General features: G+C 47.9%; 1 protein-coding gene across 1 annotated transcript in view; it reads right to left on the bottom strand.

Annotated features, from left to right (window-relative positions):
- The window catches only part of LCT (lactase), a 49,642-nt gene that overhangs the window by 9,508 nt on the left and 21,866 nt on the right, over positions 1-18,268 (bottom strand). The window contains exons 6-12 of the mRNA XM_035008134.1: positions 16,647-17,358; positions 12,769-13,414; positions 8,417-9,967; positions 7,529-7,797; positions 3,550-3,840; positions 1,626-1,824; positions 176-378 (exon numbers count right to left, since the gene is read on the bottom strand). Of these exons, the coding sequence (XP_034864025.1) occupies positions 176-378; positions 1,626-1,824; positions 3,550-3,840; positions 7,529-7,797; positions 8,417-9,967; positions 12,769-13,414; positions 16,647-17,358 (3,871 nt within the window). The remainder of the gene's footprint in view (positions 1-175; positions 379-1,625; positions 1,825-3,549; positions 3,841-7,528; positions 7,798-8,416; positions 9,968-12,768; positions 13,415-16,646; positions 17,359-18,268) is intronic.

Genomic DNA, 18,268 nt, shown 5'->3' with positions numbered 1-18,268 from the left:
AAAACTAAGGTACAAAAATGTTTAGGTGATTTTTCCAAGCTCACGAAATCAGGTAATAGCAAAACAGGGCCTTGAACCTAAATCTTTGTTTTGCAATCTAATTCCATTTCCATTAGCTGATGACAGGAGGGAAAGACAGGCAAGAGTATTAACAATGCCCAGAGGAAACACAGACCTGAACGTATCTCCTGGCGGCCTCCACATCCTCCTGGTTGGAGGGGTCTCTGGGCTCAGCCCAGTCACTGCTGATGGTGATGGAAATCACGCCACCTTGCCTGGTGCGGTACACATCATTGTACAGATGCCAGGCCTCAGCATGAGCCTTTAGGAGGTTGTGGCCAACGATGTAGGGGGCAGTGCCAGGCCTAAAGGAGATTCCTGGAAACACAGGGATGTCAACAAAGAATGAACATGGCCAAGAATATTGCTCTCTCCCTACAGATAACATCTATGTTTGGGAAAAAGCGTGTAGATTTTGGTATTAGGAGGAAGCGAATTCAAATCCTGGCTGTGTAACTTTGGTTTCTAGCTGGCTGTGTAACTTTGGGTAATTCAGTCTTTCAGATTCCTCCTTGGCAAAGTGAGCAATAAGAAAGTTCTTGTGAGAAGGAAATGGGAGTGTGTATGTGAAGCACCTAGCAGCACTGTGTCTGGTGAGAAGATGGTAAATGTTGGTTTCTGTAACATTCTCCCAAAGAGTGGCTCCTACAGATCGGGCCAGGTACCCAGCAGAGTATGTGCCTTGGGAGTGGACATCCTGGAACTCTGTGGGGACCTACAGTGGAAGTAAGGGTTGGAGAATTCGGCTGATGAAAGCAGCTGATAAGAGATTCCTTGAGAGCAAATGTCGTGAGAAAGGCCCCACCTCTCACATGTTAAAGGAAGTTGAAGGAATGGTAAACCAAAGCACCAACCAAGGACCAATGGGAGATAAATGTGGTAACGACTTAAGCTCAGAACTAGAGAAAAGGTGAATTGGATGGTTCTAAAGGCACAAGAACAGGTCCACAGTCCCTTATTCAAAACCCTTCAGGTCTATGTGGTCTGGAAGTACAAGTGTTTTGTGTCTTAGAAAAGTAATAAGTTGCAGATAACTTTACACAGCACCCCAATCAGACCCAGGAGAGCGCTCTGTAATCAAGGACCCGAATGTGGCTGCAGCAGAAATGCCCACATTAAGTGGGATAATAATGTCTGTAAGCAGCCTCGTATTGGTTCAAGTCAGGATGAGCTCAGGTGAGCCGAATCAGTTCTTGGAAACTTGGGTTTTGAAGTTGCAGAAAACACACTGTGGACCTGTACAGTCTGATGGCCTGTCCTTTCCTACATCAATTAGTCCCTGTCTCTGATCTCAGGAAGCTTTCCATCTGAGGCAGGGCAAAAAAAGCACAAAGAAATGAAGCCATTTGGAGGTACTGACCTGTAAAATCCATGTTTAGCAAAAAGTGGTGTCAGAAGGGGAAACCTGCTGTGTGTCAGGCAGCCTTGAACAAGAGCAGAGATTCAGAGGCAGCACCACTGAGCTTTCTTGGCCTCTTCTTCCAGGGCCACCTGGATTTCAAGTTTTGGTGGGGCTAAGAATGCCATGCTCCAGAGAGCTGGCAAGTTGAGCCTGGGACCCTCACCTGGAGCTGATGTCCCATAGCCATAGCCCTGGTTAGCGATGACAAAGGGCTCGTTCAGGGTGATCCAAAACTTCACCTTGTCCCCGAGCCTCTGGAAGAGCACCTCTGCATACTCTTTAAACCGCTGCACAATGGTCTCATTCTCCCAGCCTCCAACATCCTGGAGTGCCTGTGGCAGATCCCAGTGGTACATGGTCACCTGTGGAGAAAGCAAGATCAGCATCTCCATCCAGAGTGCTCCAACCACAGCAGAGAAGGAATGAGAAGACCAAACAGTTCAAAGGTTCTTTGGTGGGATAGGGAGGGCAGAAGTGTTGAAGTGTGAGAGAATCAACATCTGCGTCGGAGAAGACTGGGTTTGAGTCCCGGCTCTGCCATCTGCCCGCTGTGTGACCCTGGCTCAGGCACTGAGACCTGCACATCATGGAGTCGTGGTGGGGCCAGGGATCCTCACCACTAGTGCTCCAGAACCTCCCTGCGTAGACCATGCTGAGCGTCTGAGGCTCTGAGGCTCCGGGAGAGTGGAAGTGTTTCCCTTATAAAGGGACACCCCCGAGAACATCATCCAGTGTGTCTGCATGCTCTTCCTGTGCAGCTGGGAACCCTTTGCTGGAGACGGCCCCCCTGGCCACGTCCATGTGGCCTTCCCCTTGATGCCCTCACACACCCCATCTTGGCTAAGCGGGGTCTCCACTGTCCTCGGTCTGCACGGGGCCTGCTAACCATCTTCAGCCCAGACGCAGTCTCTCCCTTTGCCTGGCATGCCTTCCCCTGCCCACGTATCCATCCAGATTCTCCTCTCTATTCAAGCCCCACACCGCCCTAGCGCCTTTGCTTTCCACCACGGCTCGGTGCCCTCAAAGCTCTACCGTCCTTGGCCCTGAGCTGCCTGCCCTCTGATGGTGTTCAGAATTGTGTGTGATGAAGTTCATTGTCCACTCAGACCCTGGGTCCCACAGGGCAGCCACTGGCCATGTTTTCTCTCCGCATTCATGGTAATAAGTGCTGCATGGCTAGTTAGCTCCTGCCATGGTATCAGTATGGGCAAAGAAGTCCAGATAGCACTTTATTTGGGGCGAGGTGGGGGGGAGTCGGAACCGTGGGGATTACGGTCTGGCTGCAGTATGTAATCTCAGCCATACAGCAGAGGAAGTGCAGAGCTTCGTAGAAGGTGCCCTCCACCGCTTTACCACACGTGCCCAGGGCAAGAGGCAAAGCGTCCTTAGGCTCCCAAGTAAAACTCTAAAATTTTGGTGAGATCCAAGTAAGCTCACAAGTGAGCTTCTGTATCATTATTCATAATAACTCTGAGCTGAAAACGACGTGCCCTTTTGCCCCAGTAATTCTGCTCCTAGGACCACAGCCTACGGATGAATTTACAGCCAGGTGACTCACTGCACTACTGGTTAAAATGGCAAAAGACTGGAAAAGCCACAGGGAAGAGTGTTGATAAAAAGGAAAAGTAGTTCTAGAGGTAAGGAACAAACAGAATTCCACGTAACTTAAAAAGAAAAATCGACAAGGAAACTAGATACAGATATGGAATTATGGGCCAGAAACACTGTTAAAAAAAAGCAAGTACCAAACTGCATGTATGTGAGAGTTATGAAAAAAGAGGGAGAAAGGAGCAGACGTGCACACATGTATACGTCTCCTGGCTAATGGATGCAAAAGGAGGCCATGAGAACCTAGCCAACTTGACTGCCTTCTTTAAGCCAGGGAACTGGATGGCTGGGGGTCAAAGATTGCAGGCAAATCTTCATTGTGGACTCTTACACCTTTAAAATTCTGTGCCATGTGAATTTACTGACAGTTCAAAACCTGAATCTGAAAAGAGCACTTTGTGTATGGAACAAAGAGCCCCCTGGCCCAACCGGCTCCCACACGTGGACTGGATCAGAGCCCGGCCAGGGCCCAACCTCACCTGGGGCTTGATGTCGGCGGCCAGCAGCGCGTCAATGAGCCGCACGTAGTAGTTGAGACCCGCTTCATTGATGTACTTGGTGGTTCCATCCGGGAGGATGCGCGACCAGGCAACAGAGAAGCGATAGTGGGACACACCCAGGTTCTGCAGGGCGACCACGTCCTCAGCAATCTTGTGGTAACTGTCACAGGCCACATCGCCGGTGTCGTCGTTGCCAACCCTCAGTGGTGTGTGAGAAAACGTGTCCCAAATACTGAGTCCTTTGCCATCTGCTCTCCATGCGCCTTCAATCTCAAGGTGACAAGACATGGTCTAGTTAAGTGCTGCAGTCAAGCCCCCCCAAGTTCCTGTCAACAGGGGTGTTGCGAGTCAGGACGCAAGGCAGAGTCACCTCCTCTGGGAAACTTCTCTGGCCACCCTCTGATTTCTGAGCTCCTGCAGCCTTCCGTACATGCTGTCTGTCCACCCCAGCACTGTCGCTCTGCGTCACGCAGTTGTGGGAGCGCTGACGGACCTCCCTAGGGGCTTTCGTCTGGGTGTCCCAGCGCTCAACACAGCAGAGTCTGGTGTATGGCAGGTGCTCACTAGAAGTCGGAATGAACAATGCCACATGCCTCCAGTCCCCATCAAGGTCAAAAAATACCAGTGGTGCCACTGTGGAGGCAGAATTTCTAATTTCTAACCCGTGTCATGGTTTCTGTGCCTCCTTTCTCTCCTCCCACCTACCTTATAGGGAAAGTGACCGTAAGCCACTGGGCAAATGCCTACTTAGAGACTTAGGTAATGGGACAGGTACAAGTTCTGTAATTTACTTTTTTTTTTTTTTAATTGATTTATTTTGGAGACAGAGCAAGCATGCACGAGCTGGGGTGGGGGGCAGGGGCAGAAAGAGAGGGAAAGAGAGAATCCCAAGTAGACTCCCCACCAAGCAAGGAGCCTGACGCGGGGCTCGATCCCACAACCCTGCCATCACCACCTGAGCCGAAATCAAGAGTCAGACACTTCACTGACTGAGCCAGCCAGGCGCCCCTACTTCACTTTAAAGCACTACAGCACATGTGCTGTGATGTTATGTGACTGGCCGCCGCCAAGGTAGTGCTGGTATCCCAGCCAGGAACACCCGCCCAGGCCTGGCCTGCACAGCCCCCATGCGAGCGGTGGGCCCAGGGCCAGCAGGCCCGCACCGGTGCAGGAGATGGGCTTGGTGGCTGGGAGATTGGTGAATGCAGGGAGATGGAGAACATAAGTGACGAGGTTGAGGCTCTTCGGAGCTAGATTTTTCACCACTGGAGAAAGGAGATACAAATACGGCAATGGGAAGGCTAGCATTAAGCCTATGGAGTGGGGTTGGAAGAGGAGATATCAGTATGAACTCACTGTTTTTCAATCTACATAGAGATGGGATGGATGTAGAAATACATACAAGTGCACGTGTTTGCGTGTACACACGTGTATTTCCTGGCTCTGTCTATGCGGGAGCTGAGGAATGCAGACACCCCAGTGGTGGTGAGCACACCCAGCACCTAGACCTGGGGTTCTAAATGCCCCGTCCGGTAAAAGAGGCCGGGGCTCATTAGAGAAATAGATGGTTATAAGGCTGGGGCAGAAAAAGGCCCAAGATGAGCCTGTAGCATCTTGTACCAGAAAGAACTAAGAAAGTGCTCAAAGAATGATGGGCCATGTGAAAGGGACACAGGATCAGGCTAAAAGGCACACCCCCCGCCATGGGAAAATGTGAACATCTAAATACATAACACTAGCAAAAGTATAACTGATTGAATAAAATAGGACTCCATGAGACCATACTGCTGATGTACATTTATATAGTATAAGTAAATAGGAGAAAAGTAAAAGCTTGACCCTTCTGTTGAGTGCCACCTAACAAATACAAGAGGAATGATGAAATGAGAAAAATCAGTTTGTCGGCTATCACTGTAATAACCGATTCAGGCAAAAATTATTAACAGTTGCTAGAATAGGTAAAATTTGATGAGGAACAGGTTATTTATAGGGTCTCCAAGTAGCTCCCCACAAAATACTTATCATTTATAACTATAAAATACTAATTTTATGGTAGAGAAACCTGGAGAAGACCTTCTCATTCAAGTGATAAAATCAGGTTCATATACATATAATATCTATGTGTATGTATATACACACACAGAACATAAGGCAAATGGTAAAATTTTAACAGTTGAGGAATATGGGAAAAGGGTTTATAGGAGTCCTCTACTATTTCTGCAGCTTTTCTCTATGTTCAAAAAGATTTCCAAATAAGAGGTTTTAATAAGAATGCACGATCGGGGCGCCAGTGTGGTGCAGTTGGTTGACGCAGTCTGACTCTTGGTTTTGGCTCAGGTCCTGATCTCAGGGTCGTGAGATCGAGCCCTGCGTTGGACTCATGCTCAGCGCGAAGTTTCTTTAAGACTGTCTCTCCCTCTCCTTCTGCCCTTCCCCCATACGCATGAATGCTCTCTCTCAAATAAATCAATCTAAGAAAAAAAAATGTACAATCAGGTGATATCTAATCAGGAAGCCCACACTATAAGCACTTCTCATCTGTTCTTGATTTGTACATGACACTTTGCTAATTAGACGATCTAAGGTCACAGATGACGAGAATTGTGCCTGCTAACCGCCTGATGAATAGAAGTGGGTGCTTGCTGACGCCAATTTAATCATTCAAGATGTGGGTTGGCTAAAAGCTTTTTAAGACACTCCTTTCCCTTGCATGGACAGGGCTTAAGAATCCTACAGGGCCTGCAGCCTGTGCCCTAGAATCAATTCCCTAACCCTTCCTGTGTCCAGCTGTAAACCTGTGGGGTAGTGGCTCTCCCGCAGGGGCTATTTTGTCCCAAAACAGACATTTAGCAATGTCCAGAAACATTTTTAGTTGTTACAAGCTGGGGAAGAATGTCCTGATGTCTAGTGGCTACAGACCAGAGAGGCTGTTAAACATCCAGCAGGGCAGAGGAAAGCCCCAAAACAAGGAATCATCCATGCCAATGTCCATCAGGCCGAACTGGGGAAACCCTGGACAGCGGGTTCTGTTGGCTTGAAGTGAGAGTAACAGAGTATTGTCTCTGAAATCTTGGCATTTCCTCAAATGATTCTTTCATGCAAGGTGTTGGCCAGAGCACCGAAGAGGACCAAGAACTGGGGTTTCCTCCAGCCCACAGAACAGGATCCATGAACAGCTTTTGTGTTTGTACATTTACTTAATCATGTCCGGACATGGCAGAATTTGGCCTGAGACTTTGCTGTAACCTGGTAGTGCGGTCATCTGGGAGTAGCGAACCCTCACCTCCCTCCAAAACATTTTCAGCAGCTCTGGTTGTCTAGAACACACCCAAGGGCTGAGCGCATCCTGGGTCAGGTCAGCTCACAGCACTGACCCTGACCAGGTCCCACTCCCCCTACTCCTGCTTCAAAGGCAATCAGCAGAGGCAGAAGATGTAAAGCAGCGACTCCTCACTAACTGCCTAGGCAAGTCACGCTTTGTTTTTTATCTTCCATTTTTCTGGCGAAAAGCAAAACCCTTATGTTTTCTGTATCAGTGAGCTTCATTTGGCACGAATAAGCTAACACTGAGATGTGGTCAGGACATCAAAACAAGCCCAGGCCCCTGTGACAGTCATTCTGAGCCAACTGCCTGCTTGGAAGAGGCTGGGTGACAAATAGCCCCATTCCAGCAGAGGAGCTTCCTGTTTGCACGTCTCTGCCTAAGTGTCTGTGCCCAGCTTCACTGCTCCGTTTTGCCTGCCAACACCCGTCTCAGCACAGCCCTAGAAGCTGGTCTGCCTGAATTCGGGGATGTGAAGAAGCCAGGCTGTTCAGGGAAAGGACCTCCCCGACTCCCTGCATGGTACCTGTACTTCCCTCCCACAGGTCTGTGAGAAGCCCCTGCTCTTACCTGCCCTCCCGGGGGGTGCACAGAAGGTACGCAACACATGTTGCTGAACGGCCCCGGACTTCTCACCTGATAGGCGGCGGAAGCCGCACTCCAGATGAAGCCCTCGGGAAAATGTCCATAGAGAAACTCATCTTCCCTGGGCTGTGGCATGCCGTTGTTGGTGATGACCTCCGTGTAGTACCTGGCCGAGGCTCTGGCTGTGCGAGGCCTGTTTGTGTTACTGAAATCTACATGGTACAGTCCAAACTTGACTGTGTAGCCATTCAGCCACTCAAAGTTGTCCATCAGAGACCATGCAGAATAGCCTCGAAGGTCTACACCATCCAGTCTGTAGGCTGGGAACACCCCAAAGGGAGCAGAGAAGAGCTTTACACCAGGAGGGTGAGGTTCCCCAGGAAGCCTAGCCAAGACTGGCCCCTCATTCAAGACAGTAGTCCTAAACCATTACCTCCTACACACAAGTAATGTATGCCCAGATAGACATATCACCTTGTCTTTTTTGCCAGCACTGATGCCCTCACAGCAATAATTAATGACCGATCTTTGCAAAATCAAATTCTTTTGTTGGGGTAAAGGGACATGCCTCAAATCAACAGTCTCAGCCCACTTTAGAAGTTAAACATACAAATGTGAATTAGAGAAGAGTTTCTTGTTCTGGGGTGCATGGAACTCACCAGAATATAAGCTCCATGTTATCTTTTTGTTCACTGCACTTAGAATAGAACTTGTCACATAGCAGTTGCTCAGTAAGGAATGGATGGACCCATGAAAATACTCTATTTGTGGGAAGATGACCGTAGCTTTTTTTCAGATTTCTGAAGGGATATGTAACCCCAGATAGGAAAAGAATTATGGAGTTAGGGCCTAAGAGAGACTTGTTGATGGTTTGGAATCCACTCCGCCAAACTATGGATGCTGGAAGATTCTGTAGAGGGGACATGAATGCTCACATACCTTTCAAAGCTTCATTGATGTAGGTTTTGTGGTAAAATATCCTATCGGTATCTTCCACTTTCGGATTACTCAGCCCCACTCCGTTTTCAGTGATGTAAATGGGGATGTCCCCATACTCTTCCTTGATCCAGTTGAGCAGTCTTCGCGTCCCCCAGGGCGCAGCTCTGTTCATTGCTGTGGAAGGCCATGAAGAGTCCTCCTCCTCGGTTTTCTCCTGGTCATCTTCATAGGAGGGTGGGTTTAACCTGGGCGTTTTGTGCTGCACAATTCTGGAGTAGTAGGTGTTGAGGCAGAACACGTCGGCTGTAGCCCTGATGTACCTCTTCTCTTCTTCAGTGAAGCTTGGCAGGCGGGAGGTGGCTAAGTGTTGAAGTTCACTCCTATTCCCCACTTTCCACTTCATGGCATCGGGATAGTCTCCATTTCGGAAAATGGGGTGGGCGAACCAGCCCAGTGAGAACTGCAGTGATCGGTCAGCTGCCTCCACGTCCCTCAGGATCTCCGGTGACTTGGGCTCTGCCCAGTGTGTACTGAGGCTCAAAGAGATGACCCCCTTCTGTTCCTGCCTATATTTCTCATCATAAGTGTGATAGACTCTGGCATGAGCTTTGATGATTGCATGGCCAATCCTGTAAGGTGCCCAACCTGGGTCCTTCACCTGTGGAGGAAACTCCCCTGAGCCATAACCTAACCAGGCCTGGTATGTGGGCTCATTAAAGGTCATCCAGAACTTGACTCTGTCCCCAAAGGTCTGGAAACAAAAGTCTGCATAGCTGTTAAACAACTCAATCAAGGAAGGATTTTCCCAGCCTCCAATATCCTGGAGGGCCTGGGGCAGGTCCCAGTGGAACAGTGTCACCATGGGTGAGATGTTGCTTGCCACCAAGCCATTGATCAGCCTGTTGTAATAATCAACACCATGTCTATTGATAGAACTCTTTCTCCCTGTTGGGAAAATCCGAGACCAGGAGAGAGAGAAGCGATAGGCCTTCACCTTCAAAGCTCGAAGCATATTCAGATCGGCATCCAATTGGTTATAGCTGTCACAGGCGATGTCTCCAGTGGCGTTGTCTTTCACACTGCTCCCTGGTGTGTGGGTGAAGTTATCCCAGATGCTGGGGCCTTTGCCATCAGCATCCCAAGCTCCTTCAATCTGATAGGCTGATGAAGACACGCCCCACAGAAAGTCATCCCTGAAAGTGCCATGGTAGAACAGATCTCTTTCAAACTTGGGTTGGTTGGAGAACTTTTCCCAAACTACTTTAGCCTTGGAGGGCACATCAGATGGAAAAGTGAAGGCTCTCATTTTAGGCGGAAAGTTTGCTGTACTGGGTGGTGGCAGTCTCTTTACTACCTTGGGAAGGAAACCGTTCTTTTCAATGATGCTGGTGAAAAAGTAGGCAGACTTCCTGGGAGTCCTTGGCTTGCTGCTATTATTGAAGCTGACGTGGTGCAGCCCAAACCTCTGGCTGTAACCAGAGGGGCCTTCGAAGCCATCCATGAGGGCACGAGCGATGTAAGATCGAACATCCACCAAGTCCTCCTTAACAGCTACAGAAAAAAACAAAACTCAGGATTATTTTAATGTCTCTGTTACTGATGTTGCTATTTAAAGGTTTTCTTTTGATATGCACACTTTGGAGGGGACTTGGGTTACCCCAAAAATGCTAACCCTTTTTCCCTAGAATGAATAAAAGAAAAATTCCTAAGACCCTACAAATCATCAGGCCACATCTATGGTCATAAGTCTCAATCCAGAGGAGCATCCCTGCCTTAAAATGAATATGAGAATGTGTCCCATCTGCTATTATCAGGGCTTCTTAATTTTTTATAGAATGCATAAATATTTACAATGTACTTTTGTTTTTCCTTATGTTTAGCAATACGGACATAAAATGATCACACAGCCCATCTTTAAAAAGAGAAATAAAGCCTACAGTAAAGTATTCCCTGGTACAGTGGGTTGAATAGTGATTCCCAAAAAGATATGTCCAAATCTTAACTTCCCATACCAGTGAATGTAATCTTATTTGGAAAAAGAGTCTTTGTAGATGTAATTAAATTAAGGATCTTAAGATGAGATCATCCTACATTAACTGGGTGAGTCAGAAATCCAATGGCAAGCATCCTTAAAAGAGAAATAGAGAAGGTCCACATGAAGATGGAGGCAGAGATTGGGGTGATACAGTCACTAGCCAGGGAATGCCTGGAGCCACCAGAAGCTGGAAGAGGCAAGAAAAGAGTCTACTCTGGAGACTTTGGGAGGGAGAGTGGCCCTACTGACATCTCCATTTTGGACTTCTGGCCTCCAGAAATATGAGAAAATATGAAAGAAAGAGAGAGAGAGAGAGGGAGGGAGGGAGGGAGAGAGAGAGAGAGAGAGAGAGAGAGAGAGAGAGAGAGAAAGAAAGAAAGAAAGAAAGAAAGAAAGAAAGAAAGAAAGAAAGAAAGAAAAGAGAGAGAGAGAAAGGAAGGAAAAGAAAAAGAAAGTCTAGTGAGTCAACCAAAAACCAGCATCAGAGTAAAGCAATGGCTTTGGGCTCAAACTGGGAACCAGCAAAGTATTAAGCCCTATTTTTAACAGATTACACAGCCTCTCAACAAGCACTAACTGTATAAGAGGCAGGTAATTCATATATTTTGTATAGTTCATTTAATCATTCAATAAATAATTTAGTAAGCACCTACATTGTCCCAGGCTGTAATAGGCTCTGGAAACAAAGAGGAATAGAAGCCTCATAGGTTTGTGGGTATTGCTGAGACAGAAATAGAAAGGCATACTGTTTCACTCACTGGCTGTTTGGGCACATCATGTAATTTCTCTGAGCATCAGTTTTCACAATTGTTCTATGAGGATATCTGCTTACTGTGCCTGGGTGGCTCAGTCAGTTAACCGTCTTTGGCTCAGGTCATGATCCCAGGGTCCTGGGATCGAGCCCCGCATCGGGCTCCCTGCTCAGTGGGGAGCCTGCTTCTCCCTCTCCCACTGCTGCTCCCCCCTGCTTGTGCTCTCTCGCTCTCCCATTCTCTATCAAATAAATAAATAAAATCTTTTAAAAAATTATTAGGGGCACCTGGGTGGCTCAGTCGTTAAGTGTCTGCCTTCGGCTCAGGTCATGATCCCAGGGTCCTGGGATCGAGCCCCACATCGGCTCCCTGCTCCGCGGGAAGCCTGCTTCTCCCTCTCCCACTCCCCTTGCTTATGTTCCCTCTCTCGCTGTGTCTCTCTCTGTCAAATAAATAAAATCTTTAAAAAAAAAAAAAGATATATGCGCCCTGTTCATTGCAGCATTAGTTACAACAGCCAAATTATGGAAGCAGCCCAAATGTCTATCAAAAGATGAATGGATATAGAAGATGTGGTATTTATATATACAATGCAGTATTACCCAACTGTAGAAAAGAATGAAATCTTACCAATTGCAACAACATGGATGGATATAGAGGGTATAATGCCAAGTGAAATAAGTCCATTAGGTAAATACAAATACCATATGATTTCATTCATATGTGGAATTTAAGAAACAAAACAAAGAATACAAGAGACAAACCAAGACTCTTAACCATAGAGAACAAACTGATGATTACCAAAGGGGAGGGGGTGTGGGGATGGGTGAAATAGGTGAAGGAGATTATGAGTACATTTATCATGAGGAGCACTATGTATAGAATTGTCAGATCACTATATTGTATACATAAAACCAATATAACACTGTATGTTAACTATACTGGAATTAAAATTTAAAAAAATTTTAGAAGACATACATACAAAAGAATGATTCTGTAGATATGAATTAATTGGATCAAAGTGAATGGTGTGGAATGTAGGCGTTATAGTTAAAGAAGATGGAGAGGAATGTGGCCAGAACAATGAGGGAAGATTTAATGGGTTGGAGTCCCATCTTATAATGCCATTGTCATCCTATATTGTAATTTTCTGTGTTCCTCAGTAGACTCTGAGTGTCCTATGGGAAAAGATGATATTTGTTCACTATTTAACCCCTATGGTCTTGTGCAATGTGTGGCACATAATAGGCACTGAATACGTTTTTATTAAATGAATGCATTAAAAGATGATGAGTCTTGATCAGTGGATAAGACTCAGATGGGCAGAATGTAGAAGGCATTATAGGGAATAAGAACATAGGAACAAAGACTTGAGGCTTCTGGGGGAGACAGGAGGGTAATGTTCGGGATTCATGATATTACTACTACTACTACTTTTGGCTTCATTTTCCTGGAAGACTGTCTTTGTCTCATTAAACAAAACTCTGAGGCTTGGAGAAATACCAAGTACCAAGTACCAAGAAGTACCAAGAAGTTCCAATCACCAGCATATCCACCATTCTTACCCTTGAGCACCTCGTTGATATATTTTTTGAAGTAGTCTACTCTCAAGGAATCTTCAAAGAGATCTTCGGTCTCCCCTGTGGGCATGCCATTCCCAGCCAGGTAGATCGGAACTGTTCCTCTTGTATATTCCAAATATGCAAACTGCAACAGTCTCCTTATACCCCAGGGCACCACATAAATCCAAGGGGATGAGGTCTGGGGCCAAGCAGGGTCCACATGTTGGGAGAAGCCTCCAATGGTATCATAGCTGGGGATGCAGGAATCTTCTTGGGCCTTGCTGATAAGGCGGGAGGTATAATGAGACAGACCCAGAAAATCAGCGGAGCCTTTGAGGAGCTGCTTCTCTGCCTCGGTGAACTCAGGGAGCTGGGCCACAGGACTGGGGCACTGTTGGTTCATCTGTTGGATCTGGGCCTTCAGGGCAGCAGGGTAGTCTCCATCCACAAAGATGGGGTGTGCAAACCAGCCCAGCATGAAGTGCAAGAAGCGTTCAGAGGCTCTGAGGTCCTCAGGCCTCTCTGGAGACAGAGGTTCTGCCCAGTCTGAGTTCAACACAATGCCCACGCGTCCCTGCTGCCGTGGACGATAGTGGCTATTATAGTGGTGCCAAACTCTGGCATGAGCCTTGAGAACCAAGTGAGCCACCTTGTGAGGAAGAAAGAAGGAAATACAGTGCTTAATAGCAACCAACAGTAAAGCCAACAACCATAAGCCAAGAGCAAGTCTACGACAACATCAACAAGTTAACACCAATGTCAATGTTACCAATGTTAATGACAACACTAACACTGAAAATGTCCACGTCAATAACAAGAGTAACGTAAACAACATCAGCAAGTCATCAACAAGTTAATGCCAGTGTCAGGGGCGCCTGGGTGGCTCAGTCGTTAAGCGTCTGCCTTCGGCTCAGGTCGTGATCCCAGGGTCCTGGGATTGAGCCCCACATAGGGCTCCCTGTTCAGTGGGGAGGCCTGCTTTTCCCTCTGCCCCTCCCCCTGCTTGTGTTCCCTCTCTTGCTGTCTGCAGAATAAATAAATAAAAAATCTTAAAAAAAATTAATACCAATGTCAACAAGTCAGCAATATCAATAAGAAGTTAAGACAGATGCTAACAGTGTCAGTAAATCAACGGCATGGACAATGTTGACACGGACAACACCATCAACACCAGTGCCAGCAACATCAACAATGCAGACAACAGAGTCAGTAAGTCAACGACAATGTCAACGAGTCACCACCACTGACAGGTCAACAGCAGCAGCATCAATAACCATATTTCGTAGTAAACACTGTTAATGAATTCTCTCACGAATTTCTTACAACCTTATATGGGAAGTATAATTATTATTACCACTGTACAGAGGAGGGAAACAAGATCCAGAGAGATGTAGAATGCAGGAAGTCTGACTCTAGGCCTGTACTGTCCCAAACAATGCTATTCTGCCTTTGTTCTCAGTAATCCTTATTGACTAATTCATCAACAACGAATTTGGGGGGTCATTTCAGTTGACATACAAGGGATGGGACAATTCTTTCTAACCTACCGGTCTTCCTTTCTACTTAATGAAATCTAGGAAGAAAACCCATGACCAGGAATCTCTTTGTAGACTCAACTCAAGGTCTTACAAAAGTCAACAGCTTCCTTTGGCAGAGCACCGTGGGAAAACGGGCAAAAGCGGGGTGCCTGGAGTATAACAAACCTAGATTTGAATCTTGACTTTGTCACTAACTTGCTGAGTAAACTCAAACAATCTTCTCATTCAGTTTCCTTGTCTGTAAGAAGTGGTAATTACGGATCCATTTAGGACAAAGTAAGATCGTGTATATCAAGCACCAAGCAGGAAGCTGGAGTGCAGGAGGGAGCTTGCTGCAGTCTAGCTTCCTTTCCTTTTTCGTTATCATCATCTGAAGAGGACGACACTTATTTTTGAAGAATTTATTATCAAAATATGCTCTAGGAAGTGAAACTCCTCACTGCTTCTCATGTTCCAAATGTTAGTCCTTAACTGGGTCCTCAACTCCATGGCAAACTGTGCTCCTTTCCAAAAAGCAGAAATGCTTGCCTTCTAAACCAGTCCGCGTCAGGCAGGGGGCTCAGTGGAGGATCAGACAACTAGCAGAACCAGCTACTTGTAAGAACACGGAAAAGGGTTAATGAGATGTCAGGTGAAAAATGCACACTAGGGTGATTGTGATGTGTCAGTGCAGGGTCATCAACTGAAGCAAATGTACCATGCTGGTGGGGAGGGGGTGTTGATAATGGGGGAATCTAGGGGGAGGGGCAGAGGGTATATGGGAAATCTAGGTAACTTCTGTTCAATTTTGATGTGAACTTCAAACTACTGTAAAAAAATAAAAGTCTACTTTAAAAATATGCACTAAATTGAGTGCACTCTGAGTACACTGTGAATGCAAGGGAGCCAGGACTGGATGGAAACAAGGGCAGAATTAGGAGAGACACTTTTTCTTTGAAATTTTCCCTTGATGGTATTATACTATTTTAACTAATACATAAAAGCAAGACGTGAAGGAGCAAAGTGAGGTGGACTTTCTAGGAGCCACACTTGTAGGGATAAGAAGCCAAAGGAGAAGCCTAAGGAGAAGAGATTAGGATGAGTTTTACAATGAGGAGACAAATAGAAAGGTTTCAACCTTCCATTTTCCGAAATGTTCTGTGTATACGGTCACTTTGCTGAACGAGAGCAGAGTGGAAGCCTTGACTTCAGTGTTATAGGGATTTTTGGCATTTCATCAAGTCACTGATTCCGATTTTTCTAGTGCATTCTGACTGTGGACATTTTGGACTGTTCTCTAATTTTCTTATATGTATTTGTATCATCTCCTCCAAAAAGTTTTAAATCTCAAGGACATGGGCCATGCATCCTCCTTAACACCCAGCATGGGGCACAGCAAAGACTCCTATTTCTGAACAGAACCCAAGTGCGGCAGGAGAAAGCCAGACTAAAGGTCCATCCTGGAGAAGGCTGCCAGGGGAAGCGGAGATTCTGAAGAAATATGGAAATGATGGGAAGGACCTGTATTAAGCCATTTAAATTTTTGTCTCCAGTATATACATCCCCTTCTTGTGGGAATGATACGCTGACTAGGCTCTGGAAAGCCAAACCCTTTCTCCCGCCCCACCTCTCAGCCAGTGTGTGAAGGGTAGAGCTGGGATCGGGACCCAGACCAGTGCTGGCATTCCAGTCCCCTAGCCTAGACCCAGTGACCGGTTCAGGGATGGGCACGCCACCCGTGCAGCAGCCCGGAGGCCCAGGCACGGGTTTGCTGGGAATGCCACAAGAGAGGCAAGCTTTCCTGCTCGTCTTGAAAGAGGGTTTCGCAGGCAGCCCAAGTAGAAAGCCAGTAGGGGGGCAAGAGAGGAAGAGAAATCGAGTACTAGTGGCAGCGTTTTGGGTCTGATCAGGCTCCACTGAGACCAGCTAAAACCCAGACTTTTCCATTTCCTGAGCAGCCAGATTCCCTCTTTGCTTGGGTCAGCCTAGGTTTGGTTTTCCGTCACCTCCACTAAGAGTCCTGGCTGACGTGGAGAACTTGCTGTGGAGTCAAGTAGACTTGGGCCCGAACTCTGGCTTCAAACGGCTGCCCGTCTACAGATGCCATCATGAAGCAGTTTCTGCTCTCTGGGCCCCCAGTTCCCTCAGCCACCAGCGCCGTTCCACGGATGCCATGACTTTTGCAAGTGCCAGCATGGTGTCTGGACAAAACAAGGTGATTAACAATTTCCCGCGCCTTCCCTCCCCCGCTCTGGCTTTCTTTAAAGGACGGGAAGGAGAGGCCTGCTGAAGAGAAGAGAAAAGGACTTTTCTCCCAGAGCAAGGTCTCCCCCAGTGAGGCGGCCCGACGGGGCCCAGAGGTACCTTAAAAGAGGCCACCCCCGGGTCCGAGATGCCCGGCGCGTGTCGGCCAGTGCCATAGCCGGCGTAGCTCATCACCCACGGCTCGTGGAAGGTCACCCACAGCTTCACGCGGTCCCCGAAGGCGGCGAAGCAGAAAGCCGCGTAGTCCAGGAAGGCGTCCACCACGCTGTCGTTCTGCCACCCGCCGTGCTCCTGCAGCGCCCGGGGCAGGTCCCAGTGGAAGAGCGTGGCCATGGGCTGGATGCGCGCGTCCAGCAAGCTGTCCACGAGCCTGCTGTAGTAGGCGACGCCCCGGCGGCTGGGCCGGCGCCCGCGCCCGCTGGGGAAGATGCGGGACCAGGAGATGGAAAACTTGTACACCTGAGCTCCGAGGCCCCGAAGCAGGGCCACGTCGGTGTCCACCTTGTGGTAACTGTCGCTGGCCACCTCCGGCGTCGCGGCGCCCTGGGCGGCGTTCGGGCGCCCCAGTGGGTCCCAGACGCTCGGCCCTCTTCCGCCCTCGGCCCAGCCGCCTTCCACGTTAAAGGCTCCCGTGGAGACGCCCCAGAGGAAGCCTTCGGGGAACACATCCCGCAGGAACGCGTCTCTTTCGGCCCCGGACTGGCTGGCAAACGTCCCCCAGACTCTCCGGTAGGCCGAGGCCCGCGGCGGCCACACGGCCCGCTGCACCGCTGCCTGAAGGGGAGGGCCGGCCGTCGGCGAGCAGGGCCCGCTGCGGGATTGGGAAGACAAGGGGACACGGGAATGACTCTGCGGGTCCTCTGCCCTGTGACGGCACCGTGTGTCATCAGTTAGGGCTCCAGGGACACGGAGTCAAAAGCCATCCGCACTAGGTTGTGGGCAGGAAGTGACTGAGGGGTGGGAAAATTACTATTATTGCCCCTCCTTAGGTACATTGTTATTGCTCCTGCAGGAGTCAAAACAGTGGGCCAAGCCTCCTGTTCCCTGTATTAGCTTGTCCTTGAGTACCGGTTTTGGTTCTGATGCCATGCTTTTTTCTTATTTATTATTTATAAAAAAAAAAACACAAAACATAGCTAATTGGGGCCCCTCGGTGGCTCAGTGGGCTAAGCATCAGACTTGATTTCTGCTCAGGTTATGATCTCAGGGTCCTGATATCGAGCCCTGTGTTGGTTTCCTGATTAAGAGTCTCTCTCTCCCTCTGCCCCTACCCACCTCGCTCGCTCGCTCTAATTAAATAAAAACAACATAGTTAATAATAATGATGGCTTTAATTCATTCTGCCTTGATTCTGTGCTGGCCACTGTGATAAGAATGTAGGTCTCATTTAATTTTCACAAATTTATGAGATAAGTACTATAATTATGTATTCTTACCCTGCAGAAAAGGAAACGGAGACTTAGAGAAATAAGTTCTGGGCATCAGGGGACCAGCACCTATAAACCAGCTGGTACAGAAGTAGTTCAATAATTGAGCTATTGCTATAGCTCTACTGATATGCACCAGCTAAATATTAACACTAGCTCTTCCACCGAGACTTGCCCCGGGGCACTGCAGGAGCACGGTGAGTGGCAGTCCTTTCTTCATGCTGCCTCGATTATGGACATAATGGCAGGATCTCAAGCATCCATCCTGGACCATAAGGTAGAAGATAGGAGCCT

Source organism: Mirounga leonina, unplaced genomic scaffold, assembly GCF_011800145.1.
Source record: "Mirounga leonina isolate KUSES-001 unplaced genomic scaffold, KU_Mleo_1.0 Mir_151, whole genome shotgun sequence".
Lineage (NCBI taxonomy): Eukaryota > Metazoa > Chordata > Mammalia > Carnivora > Phocidae > Mirounga > Mirounga leonina.
Note: the sequence above shows the minus strand (reverse complement) of the source record. Positions and strands in the feature narration are given on the sequence as shown.